Source organism: Thalassophryne amazonica, chromosome 12 (genome assembly GCF_902500255.1).
Source record: "Thalassophryne amazonica chromosome 12, fThaAma1.1, whole genome shotgun sequence".
In the NCBI taxonomy this organism is placed as follows: Eukaryota; Metazoa; Chordata; class Actinopteri; order Batrachoidiformes; family Batrachoididae; genus Thalassophryne; species Thalassophryne amazonica.
The window spans coordinates 68,701,966-68,719,744 of NC_047114.1; the positions used below are offsets into that span (position 1 = coordinate 68,701,966).

Genomic DNA, 17,779 nt, shown 5'->3' on the forward strand with positions numbered 1-17,779 from the left:
TGAAGCAAAACGTCCTCGCGTGAAGCAACCCAGTCCAGTCGAAGATTCAAGCTTCTCTACTATGGAAACCACCTGGACAACTGAGAGCCTACACAAAAAGCCTTTATTGTCATTATACATACACTCAACAAAAATATAAATGCAGCACTTTTGGTTTTGCTCCCATTTTGTATGAGATGAACTCAAAGATCTAAAACATTTTCCACATACACAATATCACCACTCTGAAAGGTGCAGTTTTATCACACAGCACAATGCCGCAGATGTCGCAAGATTTGAGGGAGCGTGCAATTGGCATGCTGACAGCAGGAATGTCAACCAGAGCTGTTGCTCGTGTATTGAATGTTCATTTCTCTACCATAAGCCGTCTCCAAAGGCGTTTCAGAGAATTTGGCAGTAAATCCAACCAGCCTCACATCCGCAGACCACGTGTAACCACACCAGCCCAGGACCTTCACATCCAGCTTGTTCACCTCCAAGATCGTCTGAGACCAGCCACTCGGACAGCTGCTGAAACAAACTGAATTGAATGCACAGAGATACCGTGACGAGATCCTGAGGCCCATTGTTGTGCCATACATCCAAGAACATCACCTCATGTTGCAGCAGGATAATGCACGGCCCCATGTTGCAAGGATCTGTACACAATTCTTGGAAGCTGAAAATGTCCCAGTTCTTGCATGGCCGGCATACTCACCGGACATGTCACCCATTCAGCATGTTTGGGATGCTCTGGACCGGCGTATACGACAGCGTGTACCAGTTCCTGCCAATATACAGCAACTTCGCACAGCCATTGAAGAGGAGTGGACCAACATTCCACAGGCCACAATTGACAACCTGATCAACTCTATGCGAAGGAGATGTGTTGCACTGCATGAGGCAAATGGTGGTCACACCAGATACTGACTGGTATCCCCCCATCAATAAAACAAAACTGCACCTTTCAGAGTGGCCTTTTATTGTGGGCAGTCTAAGGCACACCTGTGCACTAATCATGGTGTCTAATCAGCATTTGATATGCACACCTGTGAGGTGGGATGGATTATCTCAGCAAAGGAGAAGTGCTCACTATCACAGATTTAGACTGGTTTGTCAACAATATTTGAGGGAAATGGTGATATTGTGTATGTGGAAAACGTTTAGATCTTTGAGTTCATCTCATACAAAATGGGAGCAAACCAAAAGTGTTGCGTTATATTTTGTTGAGTGTATATACAACAAAATTTGTCCCTCTGCAGTTAACCCATCCTAATTAACACTTAGACACAATCCAACCACTAGGAGCAGTGAGCAGCCACAGTGTCGGCACCCAGGGACCAACTCCAGATGTAGAGACACTGCTTGGTCAAAGACAGAGAAAGGGCAGACCCCAAAATAAGAAACCGGAGTACCCGGAGGAAACCCACACAGACACGGTGAGAACATGAAAACTCCACACAGAAAGGGCGGGAAGCAATCCAACAACCTTTTTGCTGTGAGGCACCAGTGCTAACCACTAAGCCACTGTGCACCTTCCAAATAAATACACAGGTTTCCCTAATCATTCTATGTTTTCCTCATGCTAACTGACCCTCAGAGACCCAGGGCCAGAAGGGCAAGGGTCAGTAGATGCTCCCCCCCATGCTCCCTTTTGGGTAAATTATTATTGTTAATAATAATATTATTATGAGAAGGATTAATGTGTTTGTATTAGCTAAAACACTGCGGCGTGACTTTTATATTATGTTGTTTAATCAGCATTTCTCTGAGTGTTCTAGTCTCACTGGTACAATGCTGCACTAAGTGGAATTGAGAAGAGACAAATAAAACATTTCTGATTGTTTCCTTTATTTTGTAATTAAATCAATGAAACATTAAGGAGCAGCTTGGATTGCTGTTTTTCTTATTGCATATGCAGAGCTGTATAAGTATTGCATGTGCTTCCAGTGCGCCCTCTGCATATGTCATCAAGGAAAACTGAAGCATCAGAATGTGACTCTGTACTGGTAAATACTAAATATCAAATGTCTCAGGTGGGGATCAGGGTAAAATATAACCTGATTGGGACATCCCTAGTCCCATGTATTAGTAGGTAAGTACCAGTCAGAGAAATAACATATAATTCAACATGATTTGAGTCCATGTTCATTTCTCAGATGAACCCATCTCTACCCTGTCTCATCTTTCCTGTTTGTCTCAGCTCTTACCCTGGAAGGCATCAGAGTGTCCTGAGATGACATGCTCAAGCTCATAGCTGTATGACTGAATGTTGTAAAGAGTTTCTCGTTTCACAGCAAGCTGGTAGCTCTCCTCCATCTTCCGGGTGCAGCAGGATGGCCCCTGGTGCTTACAAATCAACAGATCCACATCTGGAGAAGCCATGCAGACAAAAAAAAAAAAGATTTATGTTGTTAGTCATCTGGTTGCTTTGAGATAACATGTAATATATTATGAGTGAAACTGAAACATTCATTCATTCATTCATCTTCTACCGCTTAGTCCAATTAAGGGTCGCGGGGGGCTGGAGCCTATCCCAGCAGTCATAGAGCGCAAGGCAGGGTACACCCAGGACAGGACGCTAGTCTGTCGCAGGGCCACTGAAACAGTTTTTTAAATTATTTTTTTACTGAAACAGATGTGGGTATGTACATAACACTGCGCAGTGATACAAATGCAAAGGAATGGTGTATCTGGAAAGTATTCACAGCACTTCCCTTTTTCCACATGTTATGTTACAGCCTTATTCAAAAATGGAGTAAATTCATTTTCCCCTCAAAATTCTACTCACAACACCCCATAATGACAAGAGGATTTTTTTGGTGGTGGTGTTGCAAATTTACTAAAAAAAAAAAAAAAAAAAAATCACATATGCATAAGCAGTGGTGGGAACAGATAACCAAAAAATTAACTTCGATAACAGATAATAAGATAACTGAAAAGTTATCTTTGATAAAGATAAACCGATAAACCACCCAAAAATGTATTGGAAGTTACAGATAATCGATAACCGATAAATTCCGGTGTTGTCTATGGGACATCTGCAGTTACTAAAGAGCTGAAATTGATTTTTAACATGATCGCTTTTGAAAGCATCAAAAGAGGTAAAAGACCTAAAGAATAAGCAAGAATGTTTGACCATGCTGCCCCCTGCAGGAAGCAGCACAGACAAATCCTGAGAGCACCCACAAAATCAACTCTTTATTAATCATAATCATTCTTCTTTCAACTTTCTGCCCCTGCTGGAAGCTCTTGTTTACAACAGCACTCCCACCACAGAGCCAAACCAAGAGCAGCCATAAAGCAAGCTCCCTATCAATTTCGACACTCCGGTCAGGCGGAGGTCTTGAAAAATAAAGTCATACTAACTTATGGTTTTTTGAAAATACTGATAGAATAACTCCATTAATGTCAATTCTGTCATTTGTATGATGTTGTAAAATTTTTATGATGTTGTAAAACGTGCACTCAATATTAGTAAGTAAGTAAGTAAATTTATTTATATAGTGCCTTTCACAAACATAAGGCCATGTACACACGTTGTCGGGTATTTGTAAAACCGAATATCTTACCCTTTCAGTTTGGGGAAAAAACTTCATCCACACTACGTCGTTTAAAAAAAAAATCCATCCACATCGAACCGTATAAATGTGTTGTAATAAGTCTGCCAAACCTTTGCGTGGCGGTACTGATTAAAATTCTATCGAATCAGGAGCCTTATTTTCTTGTCGTCACTTCCACAAAAACTAAAAACATGGCGCCAACCTCGTTCGTGTGGACCGATAAGGAGTTGGAATTACTTCTAACCGTAGTTTTAGAATACAAAGTTAACATATATGCACACAAAATGCGCCTGGACAATGGACAATACCAACACTTTGAGAGCAGCCATGTACCCAGACGTTTAATACTGCCATGAACACTCCTGGCCAGTAGATGGCAGTAGCGGCCTTGAAAAATGTCAAACAAAATTCCAGATAATCCGTGTCTGCCTACATTTAAGATGCGTGGAATTTAACAAACGCAAATACACTAACGTCTATAACCCAGAGAATATATTCACGAGAGTTTTAGGCACTAGAGTTTAATGCTGTTATCTGTGGACCCTGAACAGAGTGTCTGAAATGCATTTGTCCTGTCGTGAACGTCTGAGATTACCTTATGCTACCCATAATGCATTGCTGCCTGGCACAGCATGTGCTCACAAAACCTTAAAAATTAGCACATTACTTTAAAACGAAAACATATATCTGATAGTTTCACTTTATAAACTTCAGACATGACAATAATTTTAAATAACTTGTCTAAAATGAGTGGTTAAAATTTGAACCATAAGTTAAACATGCATGCCTCTGGATGACTTGGTGACATTGCGATTATATTAGTATGGTGTTAAAGGAAATTGCTTTTTTGGGGGGGTTAACCAGTTCTCCTTTGCTTCCAGATGATAGAGTGGTTTCTGATTGCAGAGGATAGAACAACATGTGTCTATTAGGAAACTTTTAACAGGAAGATCTCAACAGCTTTAACAGTTTTAAAAATGTTTTTCACTGTTCAGCTTAGTTTAGTACGTTATTGGTTAAAAGTTATCGGATAGTAATTCATCGCAAGATAATTTTTAAATTTATCTAAAAAGATAATCTGATAATGAAAACATTATCTTTGATAGTTATCGGAAGTGTGCCCACCACTGTGCATAAGTATTCATACCCTTGCTCAAGACTTTTTGATGTACCTTTGGTACCAATTACAGCCTCAAGTCTTCTTGAATATGATGCCACAAGCTTGGCGCACCTATCTTTGGGCAGTTTTGCCCATTCCTTTTTGCAGCACCTCTCAAGCTCCATCTAGATGGATCGGGAGCATCAATGCACAGTCATTTCCAGATCTCTCCAGAGATGCTCAATCAGATTCAGGTCTGGGCTCTGGCTGGGCCACTCAAGGACATTCACAGAGTTGTCCTGAAGCCACTTGTGCTTAGGGTCAATGTCCTGCAGAAAGATGAACCGTTTCCCCCAGTCTGAGGTCAAGAGCGCTCTGGAGCAGGTTTTCATCCAGGATGTCTCTGTACATTGCTGCATTCATCTTTCCCTCAATCCTGACTAGTCTCCCAGTTCCTGCTGCTGAAAAACATCCCCACAGCATGATGCTGCCACCACCATGCTTCACTGTAGGGATGGTGCCTCGTTTCCTCCAAACATGATGCCTGGCATTCACTCCAGAGAGTTCAATCTTTGTCTCATCAGACCAGAGAATTTAGGGAATAACCCTCTGCTAACATGGCCCAATAAAACAGATATTTGGGACCGTAAAAGCCAGCAATAACGTCCACAAATCATCAGACACAAGGGGGTTATTCCCAATCGAATCCAATTCAATCATTTGCACGGTTTATTTTTCTGTAAGTAATTCGACCTGGATCCGTGTTTTCAGCGAAATGCCGCTTCACCACTGAAGGCTACATCTAAACCCGCATAATAATATAGTTTGATAAAACTGTTATGCAGACTGTAGTTTTAGGGAAATGTTGCTAGATTCCTGGTCCAGAGTCATCAAATAATCACCATTAGTTTTATATTCATGGGTTATCACAGCAGGAATTGCAATATTTACATCGGTCAGTGAACCTTACCGTAGCAACAGCGTCTTCATGCCAAAATGGAAATTCTGTGAGCAGACCCACAGATTTCTCCATCTGGTCAACTGCATTGAGTAATTCTGTATCATAATCCACATCAATATGATAGATTAAATTCACCCATTTTGCCATCGTCTTCGCTCCACCAGTTTCTCTCGCTCTCAGCTGACAGTGCCATTTCTGACATCTGCCTAGCAATGCAGGCAGATGTCAGAGTAATACATCAAATGAAAAACAGTCAAATATTTTGGCACTGTCAACGCTATATTTGATGGTCAGAAATCTCAAATGCTTAACCAATCAGATCTGCGGAACAAATGTAATTGGATTAGAATTTGTTTTTTGTTGTCTGAGAGTCCTTCAGGTGACTTTTGACAAACACCAGGTGGGCTGCCATGTGCCTTCTTCTAAGGAGTGGCTTACATCTGACCACTCTACCGTACAGGCCTGATTGGTGGATTGCTCTAGAGATGGTTGTCCTTCTGAAAGGTTCTCCTCTTTCCACAGAGGAATGCTGGAACTGTGACAGAGTGACCATCGGGTTCTTGGTCACCTCCCTGTCTAAGGTCCTTCTCCACCAATTCCTCAGTTTAGAAGGGCGACCAGTTCCAGGAAGAGTCCTGGTGGATCTGAACTTCTTCAATTTTCAGATGATGAAGGCCACTGTGCTCATCGGGACTTTCAAAGCAGTAAAAATGTTTCTGTACCCTTTTCCAGATGTGTGCCTCACAACAATCCTGTCTTGGAGGACTACAGACAATTCTTTTGACTTCCTGGTTGGTTTGTACTCTGACATGCAGTATCAACTGTGGGACCTTATATGTTGACAGGTGTGTGCTTGTCAAAACCAAATGAATTTGTCCCAGGTGGACTCCAATTAAACTGTAGAAACATCTCTGTGGAGACAAAATACACCTGAGCTCAATTTTGAGCTTAATGGCAAATGCTGTGAATGCTTAGGTACATGTGATTTCTTTATTTTTAATATATTTGCAATTTCTTTTAATAAATTTGCAAATATATATATTTGCAAAAATCTCAAACACTTTTTTTTCCCATTGTCATTATGGGGTACTGTGTGTCGAATTTAGGGAAAAAAAATTTCATTCATTTTGGAATGAAATTAATTTCATTAATTTCATTTTTGGACAAAGTGAAGTGCTGTGAATACTTTTTGGATGCACTGTAAAGTGGATGATGTATGCACACAGACAAACTCCAGAGGGAGACAGATGAGGCACCTTGGGAGGGTGAGAAAGTAGACCAACAAAGAGTTCATCCACATTTCTTTCTATAAATACTGCCCGTGCTAAACCTATAAATATATTTGGCTCATGTGATGGCCCAAATTCTACCTATATGCTATTAAATTGCACTTTTGCATATGGGTATAACTGACTGTACCACACACAAAATAACATGCATAGTTATATGAGCACTTTCCAATCAAAACATGGAAATACTAAGATTTTTAGTCTCAAAGAAATAAACACACAGTTGCTCTTGTGAAATCACCTTGAGAACAGGAGAGTCCTAGGCCATGATAATAAGCCCAGTGGCTATGTGCCAAAGTTTGGCTGAAAGAGGAACAATTACATCAACATTGTTCCACGATAGTATCTGCCCTGTTCTGACGGTGTAACCTATGACATCACTGAAACTATCAAAATGACTTAGAAAGCCTGTCCACGCATTTACTTGTGTAAATTCAAACATATGTCAGAATAAATAAAGTTGATATTAGGGCAGACACACATCTTCAAGGAACCCAAAATAATTGGAGTAATAAAAGCCGCCAAAATAAAATTTCTGCCTCAAGACATCATGCATTTGTTGGCTGTGTTTTGGCCATAAGAGGGGGGGAAAAACAGATTACATCAACGCCTCAAACACATCATAATCATATAATCTGCGGCCAACCAGTTTGTTCAGTATTTTTACTAAAATATAAAACTTAATAAATTGTGTCAGAATGATTTAATGTCACAACACAAATCTGCAAATTGCCCAACTGGACAGTTTAGAAATACACTGAGAAATAAATACTTCTAAAATGAAAAACATTTTTTTGTAACCTGATAACACCTCTGGAGTGATTTACAACACATTTCACGGATGTCAGTGTCACGCACCGCACCAAGGTAACTTCCGTTTTTTTTTCAAAAGCTCATGCATGCACACATACGTCCTCCTGCAGATGACGTTAAAAAGAAAAGAAAATATTTGCTGATTTGATACCTTGGAGAAGACACCAAATTAAAATATGCTAAAATAAATGTGCTCTGTAAGTTGTGCTCCAAATGTTGGCATATAACCTTGCGAATGGCTAACATGAAAACAGCAAATTGGACCAGCAATGAAGAAGAACACTTTGTATATTTAAAAAGGTCTTATATGATTAGTTTTGTCATGCAGAGGTTTCATGTGGAAACCTAATAGGGCACTGCAGTCTCATTTGAACCCTGTGTGATACTGCGAGATTTGACCACTTATGGGGACCACTGGTTCCATTGTGCAATATATACACAATACATTTCACATGAAAAAATGGCTTCAACCACCGAAGCAGCCACAAAAAGTGTTTTGTTTTTTTTTTTCAGTTCCAAGTGGAGAAGGGAAGACGAAGCAATTAGGAGACGTCATGTTGGACGTGTTAGCCTACACAGCTAACCTGAGTAGCTGCGTTCTCTCACCTGCAAAACCTCCTCCACGTTTGTGCTCCGGGTCATAAACAAACCGCAACACATGTCCACTTTCCCACTGCACAGTCACTCTTTCTTTGCATTTTCACTTTGGTTCCGTGTAATTTGCCCAAAAACTCAGTGAAAATGCCATGTTTTTCTCTCCCAGAAGTAGATAAATTACATCATTTGCATCATATGTTACCCCTTTAGTGCCCACCCTCAAACGAGACTGCACCTCCCAATTACAAAGCATGGTGAAAATTTACAACCCCAACTTCATTTGAATTGGGGTTGTAAATTTGCCTTGCCACTTACATGTAGTTAGTTATCCAGATTCTCTGAATCTTCTGATTATATTATGGACTGTAGATGATGGAATCCCTAAATTCCTTGCAACTGAATGTTGAGAAACATTGTTCTTAAACTGTTGGACTATTTTTTTCACGCATTTGTTCACAAAGTGGTGATCCTCACCCCATCTTTGCTTGTGAGCAACTGAGCCTTTTGGGGATGCTCCTTTTATACCCAGTCACGACACTCACAATTAATGTCCTCAGTTCCTAAATGCTTATTGAGTGTTGTTAGAAGGAAAGGTGATGTAACACAGTGGTAAACATACCACTGTCCCAACTATTTTGAAATGTGTTGCAGGCATCCATTAAAAAATTAGCAAATATTTGCACAAAAACAGTAAAGTTTATCAGTTTGAATATTAAATATCTTGTCTTTGTGGTGTATTCAATTGAATAGGTTGAAGAGGATTTGCAAATCATTGTATTCTGTTTTTATTTACATTTTACACAATGTCCCAACTTCATTAGAATTCGGGTTACAGCTTCGCCATTTACTGTATAGTCTGCATGACTCCAACTTTTTCAAAATGCATTATAATTTAATGTGTTGGAGATTGAAGTTAATTTAAATACATTAAAAAAAATGCCTCTGTAAGTAGGATGCTGAATGTTAGCAGCTACATTTGCGTGCAGATAACACCTGTAGATCACTATCCTAGCAAGAGCAGTGTGTAAATAAATAAATAAATAAATAAAAATAACAGCACATTTTGATAAAATCAAGATTTGGCATATGATATTCTTCAGGGTGGGCAGAAACGTTGTTTGTGGGGCAAGTCCAATATGGCTAACATGAAAAAAGTTAGAGATAAGCTGTTTTCAAACTGACAACAGTCAGTTAAACAAACAAAAAAGCTTTATGTTTCTATTTTCAGCAAACTACTGACTTTCATGTCTTATTCATCAAATTCTGATTAAAAAAAACCCATCTTGAAAATAATTGACTGTTGCAGCCCTCACTGATATGATAACTCGTTTTATAGGGAAGGGTTGAGTGGGATTGGTTGGAGGCAGGTGTTGTAACCAGAGCCAAAAGCATGGCCTGAGGACAAACTGCAAGACCAGTGCCTCACTGTCCAAATCCCTCCATGAAACACAATAGGGTTGCATTCTCAATCTCGCTTTCCCTTCCTGCTCCCTCTCTTCCATTTGCCTGGCATATCCTAGTGAGGCCGGGGTGTCTCTTAATTACCCAGTGAGGCTCCATTTGTTCCCATCATGGAGCCAGAAGAGTGAAGTCATAACTGGCTACCCTGCCCCATCTGGCTCATTATCTACATCCATATATGCAGTAGGGCACTTATATCTGCGGTCAGGTACATAAGTACTTTGACAGTGACATAATTCTTGTAATTTTGCTTCTGTACACCGCCACAATGGAGTTGACACCAAACAATTAAGATGTGCTTGTAGTGTAGACTTTCAGTTTTAATTCAAGGGGCTGAACAAAAAGATCACATTAACCATTATACACACTCAATACCTTTTCAGAGCTCATAATAAGATATTTAATGTTCAAACTGAAAAACTTTATTGTTTTTGTGCAAATATTTGCTCATTTTGAAATGGATGCCTGCAACATGTTTCAAAAAAGCTGGGACAGTGGTATGTTTACCACTGTGTTACATCACCTTTCCTTCTAACGACACTCAATAAGCATTTAGGAACTGAGGACACTAATTGTTGAAGCTTTGTAGATGGAATTCTTTCCCATTCTTGCTTGATGTACAGCTTCAGTTGTTCAACAGTCCGGGGTCTCCGTTGTCGTATTTTGTGCTTCATAATGCACCACACATTTTTAGTGGGTGACAGGTCTGGACTGCAGGCAGGCCAGTCTAGTACCCGCACTCTTTTACTACGAAGCCACGCTGTTGTAACACGTGCAGAATGTGGCTTGGCATTGTCTTGCTGAAATAAGCAGGGACGTCCCTGAAAAAGACGTTGCTTGGATGGCAGCATGTGTTGCTCCAAAACCTGGATGTACCTTTCAGCATTGATGGTGCCATCACAGATGTGTAACTTGCTCATGCCATGGGCACTAACACACCCCCATACCATCACAGATGCTTGCTTTTGAACTTTGCGCTAGTAACAATCTGGGTGATCTTTTTCCTCTTTTGTCCAGAGGACACGACATCCATGATTTCCAAAAACAATTTGAAATGTGAACTCATCAGACCACAGCACACTTTTCCACTTTGCGGCTGTCCATTTCAAATGAGCTCGGGCCCAGAGAAGGCGGTGGCGTTTCTGGATGTTGTTGATGTATGGCTTTCACTTTGCATGGTAGAGTTTTAACTTGTACTTGTAGATGTAGTGACAGACTGTGGTAACTGACAATGGTTTTCTGAAGTGTTCCTGAGCTCACCTGGTAAGGTCCTTTACACAGTGATGTTGGTTTTTAAGGTCACGGGCATTTAATGTTGGTTTTCAGCCTTGCCGCTTACGTGTAGAAAGTTCTGCAAATTCTCCGAATCTTCTGACTGTATAATGGACTGTAGATGATGGAATCCCTAAATTCCTTGCAAATGAACGTGGAGAAACATTGTTCTTAAACTGTTGGACTATTTTTTCATGCAGTTGTTCACAAAGTGGTGATCCTCACCCCATCTTTGCTTGTGAATGGCTGAGCCTTTTGGGGATGCTCCTTTTACACCCAATCATGACAGTCACAATTAGTGTCCTCAGTTCCCAAACACTTATTGAGTGTTTGGGAATTGCAAATCATTGTAATCTGTTTTTATTTACATTTCACACAATGTCCCAACTTCATTGGAATTGGGGCTGTATATCCATTCTGCAACTGCAAGCTCTTTGATCCAGTGTGATGGAAATAGCACTCGGTGTAGTTCTGACAAAGGAGTCAGACACTTTACTCTTATGAATGGATGTCAACTCTGGATCCTAATTCCTTTAATGGTGTTCAGGTAACAAATACCTGTAGAGTAATTTGCCGTACTAAATCTACAGCTCAGGGGTCTTGACTTGTTACACACAATCCCTTCAGGAACACCACAATGCCCTTTGCTGCACAGGTCAAACAAGTTCAAAAACCCTTCCACTGTACAATGGTTCTACTATCTCACATTCCATTCTCCACATGTGGTTATATGGTGGCAAAGAGAAATACAGTCAGAAGGTCACTGTGTTATTACCACCTTTTGCAAACACATGCAAAAACTGCTACACTCAAAATGATTCATATGCAGCTCACTTCTCCTCAGTATGAAATATAAATATTGTTTTGATTTTAAATGTGTGGTTTCCTGATGCTGCTTTGATACTTTGCTGAAAACAAGAAAAACTTTGTTCGAAAGTAGTCAGTTAAAGCAGTTCCAGTGCTCCTGCCCCTTGAAGTTGTGTGATCCACTGAACTCCAGGATATTTACTCTTTACAGAGTTGCTGGGCTTAGAATGGGCCATGTTGAATGAAAACATGTCTCAAAGCGCTTTTGCTTCATACCTGCATTTTTGGATGGACCTTACAACTCAGCAGGAATGTTTAGTTTTCCCAGACCACAAGGTGAAGCTGCGTACAGTGATTGGATCTGAGTCCAAAGCCACACCAGAGGACAGGCCAGGCTTTAAGACCAAGAATTAAGAGGTTGATAGATTCCGACAGTCATGGAGCATTTTAAAAAGAGCAAAATTTCAACCTCTCTTAACTCACATTGAGGTAAACCAGAGATTTTATTGTCCAGCCAATTTTGATGAACTTTTTTTCAAATATGAACAAATACATTTGTATAAGAGACGTTTGTTATGAAGATCCCAAAAGTTCTTCATGATGTAAATGTTCTTTAAATAAATAAATGTGAAATAATTTTAGTTATAAATAAATTTATTAATAATAATTTTGAAATTTTAAAGCAATCTCAGCAAATGAACAACTATGAAGACATTCAAAGAGTGCATTCCTCTGCCAAGGAAACAATCACCAACAAACAGACATGGGCATTCAAAATATAGACATCTTTCTCAATCACATCTTTGAACATTATAGAAAGGACAGAAAATGAAAATCTACACTCAGGAAAAACATAATGCATCAAATTTTTAAGTAAAACCCGAAACCAGAAAGTTGGGACAGTATGAAAACTGTAAATTAACTATAAATTAAACTGTAAATTACATTTACTTTTACTTATTTCATCACAGACCATATGAACCCAAGATATTTCATGTTTTATATGGTCAACATTTTCTCCTTTTATTAATATACGAGGTCTGTTAGAAAAGTATCGGACCTTTTTATTTTTTTCAAAAACTATATGGATTTGAATCACGTGCGATTACATCAGACAAGCTTGAACCCTCGTGGGCATGCAAGAGTTTTTTCACACCTGTCAGTTACGTTATTTGCCTGTGGGCTGGCTTTGAGTGAGGAGTGGTCCACCCCTCCCGTCGGAATCTCTTTGTCTGAGAACTTCCTGAGAGACTGACGCTTTGCTTGAGCAAAATTTTGAGAAATTCAGCTGGTTTTCTGTGAACATTTTTAACGGCTGATGAGAGATTATGGACTGTTGCTGTCGCTTTAAGGACTGCCCACGGAGCGGGACGTCGCAACGCGCCCTGAGCCGCTGCTGTCTGCCTGTTTCGAGCTGAAAGCTTCCAAATTTAAGCCTCTGTTGACCCAGGACATCGTGAGAGAACAAAGAACTTTCAGAAGAGGTCGGGATCAGCGGTTTATCCGGACATTCCACTGTTAAAGGAGATTTTGTAATGAAAGAAAGTGCGGACGGGTCCGCGCTTTGGGACACAGCCGGCGCCGCGTGCCGCCACAGGAAAAACACCTCCGTTGGAAGCCTTAAGGACAAGTTGGAACATGTCCAGCTGTTAAACAATTTCTCAGATACTCACTCAACTGAAAGCCATCAAAAGCCACCTGGTTTTTACAAATGGTTATCAACACGGAGGTGTTTTTCCTGTGCCGCTGCACCGCGCCGGCTGCGTCCCGACGCGCGGACCCATCTGCACATCTTTCATTAATAAAATCTCCTTTAACAGTGGAATGTCCGGATAAACTGCTGATTCTGACCTCTTCTGAAAGTTCTCTGTTCTCTCACGGCGTCCTGGGTCAACAGAGGCTTAAATTTGGAAGCTTTCAGCTCGAAACAGGCAGACAGTGGCGGCTCAGGGCGCGTCGCGACGTCCCGCTCCGTGGCCAGTCCTTAAAGCGACAGCAACAGTCCATAATCTCTCATCAGCCGTTAAAATTTTCACAGAAAACCAGCTGAATTTCTCGAATGATGTCCACTTCGATGTGCCTCACAGTTTTGGAAAAAATTTTGATCAAGCAAAGCGTCAGACTCTCAGGAAGTTCTCAGACAAAGAGATTCTGACGGGAGGGGTGGACCACTCCTCACTCAAAGCCAGCCCACAGTTGAATGACGTAACCGACAGGCGTGAAAAAACTCACGCATGCGCACAAGGGTTCAAGGTTGTCTGATGTAATCGCACGTGATTCAAATCCATATAGTTTTTGAAAAAAATAAAAAGGTACGTTAGTTTTATCACAGACCTCATACGTACATCCATTCTCGTATTTCAAGCCTGCAACACATAAAGTCATGATGGGACAATTTAGGCCTACTATTGAAGATAAACAAATAAATATTATTTCAAAAATGTGATGTCCAGAGTTGATTATGAATAATTTGATACAAAAGCAGATCTCCATTTGTCCACAAATGCATGACAACATTATTGAAATATTTAAAAACTAGACCACCACGCTCAAAGAAAGCAAACCTCCACCAACACTTGTTTCCAATTCCAGAAAATTTTACCTTGTAAAACATTTTCAAGGTCAAAGTCCTGTTGGAAGTTACTTTTCATAAGTTAAAAGATAATACAAAGTATAGATCAAAAGGGCTTTTCAATGTTAAAACTGAAAAGCCTTCTTAAAATGTTAAAATACTACAACCCCAATTCCAATGAAGTTGGGACATTGTGTTTAATGTAAATAAAAACAGAATACAATGATTTGCAAATCCTCTTCAACCTATATTTAACTGAATACACCACAAAGACAAGATATTTAATGTTCAAACTGATAGACTGTTTTTTTTTTTTTTTTGCGCAAATTTTTGCTCATTTTGAAATGGATGCCTGCAACACAGTCCAAAAAACAACAAAAAACTGGGAAAGTTGCTGAATGCTCAAAGAACACCTAATTGGAAACAGGTCAGTGTCATGATTGGGTATAAAATTAGCATCCCCAAAAGGCTCAGCCATTCACAAGCAAAAATGTGGCAAGGATCACCACTTTGTGAAAAACTGCATGAAAAAATAGTCCAGCAGTTTAAGAACAATGTTTCTCAACATTCAATTGCAAAGAATTTAGGGATTCCATCATCTACAGTCCATAATATAATCAGAAGATTCAGAGAATTTGCAGAACTTTCTACACGTAAGCGGCAAGGCCGAAAACCAACATTAAATGCCCGTGACCTTTGATCCCTCAGGCAGAACTGCATTACAAACCGAAATCATTGTGTGAAGGATCTTACCGTGTGGGCTCAAGAATACTTCAGAAAACCATTGTCAGTTAACAGTTTGTCGCTACGTATATAAGTGGGAGTTAAAACTCTACCATGCAAAGCGAAAAACCATATATCAAGAACATCCAGAAACACCGCCGCGATCTCTGGGTCCGAACTTATTTGAAATGGACAGACACAAAGTGGAAAATAGTGCTGTGGTCTGATGAGTCCACATTTCAAATTGTTTTCAGAAATCATGGACATCATCTCCTCCAGCCAAAAGAGGAAAAAGACCATCCAGATTGTTACCAGCGCAAAGTTCAAAAGCCAGCATCTGTGATGGTATGGGGTGTGTTAGTGTCGATGGCATGGGCAACTTACACATCTGTGATGGCACCATCAATGCTGAAAAGTCCATCCAGGTTTTGGAGTAACACATGCTGACATCCAAGCACCATCTTTTTCAGGGACGTCTCTGTTTATTTCAGCAAGACAATGCCAAGCCACATTCTGCACGTGTTACAACAGTGTGGCTTCATAGTAAAAGAGTGCGGGTACTAGACTGGCCTGCCTGCAGTCGAGACCTGTCGCCCATTGAAAATGTGTGGTACATTATGAAGCGCCAAATATGACAACGAAGACCCCGGGCTGTTGAACAACTGAAGTCATACATCAATCAAGAATGGGAAAGAATTCCACCTACAAAGCGTCAACAATTAGTGTCCTCAGTTCTCAAATGCATATTGAGTGTTGTTAGAAGGAAAGGTGATGTAACACAGTGGTAAACATACCACTGTCCCAGCTTTTTTGAAACATGTTGCAGGCATCCATTTCAAAATGAGCAAATATTTGCACAAAAATAAAGTTTATCAGTTTGAACATTAAATATCTTGTCTTTGTGGTGTATTCAATTGAATATAGGTTGAAGAGGATTTGCAAATCATTGTATTCTATTTTTATTTACATTTTACACAACGTCTCAACTTCATTGAAATTGGGGTTGTAGTTTGTTCAATTTGCTTATGGGCTCTGAAAAGCTGCAAGTCTAGAATTGTATTTCTTCATAATTGATGTAAATAAAGTCCAAGACATATTCAGTGACTTGGAAGTGTTCATGTTTCCATCCCCTGTCTGAAGAAAACTGGCAATAAAACTGATTATTATTTACAAGTATTATCAAGTTGTAGAGATTTGCTTTCAGTTTTAGTTTGAGGAAGATAATTTCAGAAATTTTTTATTCTTTATATTTTTTGTATTTCTTGTATTTGAAATGGCATAAACAAATTAAAATGTGTGAAATACCAAGTGTTTCAATACTTTTAGAGGGCACTGTATCCTAACTTTATGATGAGTGCAAAATGAGTGTGGTATTAATACTGTTTTGTTTAAGAATGTTTAATTTGAACTGTTGCTGCACTTTGTGTGAAATCATAGTCATATCATACTGATATGGCAATGTTGAGATATGATAATTTGGCCATATTGTACAGCCCTACTGTCAACTAGCTGAAAACTTTGAATATTAATTTACATCTACATTTTAAAAAAATGCTTAAAGTTGCAGGGATTAAGAGGGCTGTAATTAGGGGATCGAGGGGTGGAGCCCCCAGAAGCTGAAACGTTTTAGCCATGCTAATGGTGCCCTGAAGCATTTGCTCAAGAAAAGTCTGAAGGACCTAAATGACATGGTAAGATGCCGAAGTGCTTCGCTCGTTCATGTCTGCGACATCCACATATTATCAATTCATGATTAAAGAATCTAAAGCAATTTTCGTACATCAATGACAAGGGTTCTAGCCTCACCTGAACATCCGAGACCTCTAATCCTTCAGATGGTACTGCTTCAAGAACCATCATTCATCAATAGCTGATATAACCACATAAACAAAGGATTTCTTTGGGAAACCTTTGTCATGCATTATAATATGGAGTTACACACACAAATGCTGCTTAAAACCTTACTGTGCAAAAAACAAGCCTGATAACCTTATCCAGAAGACATGTTGATGTCTGTGACCTCGGAGGCATGTGGGTTGGACCATCACACAGTGGAAACATGTATTCCAGATGAATAAGGTGTTGGCCTGCCTATCAAGACCTGCTCAGTGCCCATGGAGAAATCAACTGTGTTGAACTGGCATCTCTGCAAGGTAGAATCATAGACTCTCATGTGCTTCATGCTATGAAATCTGGAGATAAGCACCAGCAGTAGTGCATATCAAAGCTTATATAGGGTTGACTTCTTCATTACTAACCCTAAAAACTGACCACACAAAACAGTTATGTTCCCTGCAATGAAATTGAAGACAAAGTAAATGTAAGAATCACAGCAACGTGGGTTTTTTGTTTGTTTGTTTTTTGGGGGGGTTTTGCACCACGTGCATGCTGTGAGAACGGCTGAATTTAAAAGCAAACCAAAACAACTACTGTCAGCCAAAAAACGTGTGGGTTTGGGGGCTTGCCAGAGCTTCTGGTGCTATATCTGGTTAAGGATGACAACATACTGCATGTCCATTCTCTCGCTGTTAACACATGTTCATCTGATCCACGTCTTAACGACATGAGACGTTCTCTGTATTTCTAAATGAAAGAACACAATCACATCTTAAGCAAATTCACTCTGATCCATCCAACTGAGTC

At 39.9% G+C, this 17,779-nt stretch overlaps 1 protein-coding gene across 1 annotated transcript in view; it reads right to left on the minus strand.

Annotated features, from left to right (window-relative positions):
• LOC117521489 (glypican-5-like) overlaps window positions 1-17,779 on the minus strand; it is a 361,302-nt gene that overhangs the window by 324,603 nt on the left and 18,920 nt on the right. Inside the window, 1 exon segment of the mRNA XM_034182796.1 lies at window positions 2,190-2,351. Coding sequence (XP_034038687.1) covers window positions 2,190-2,351 — 162 coding nt within the window.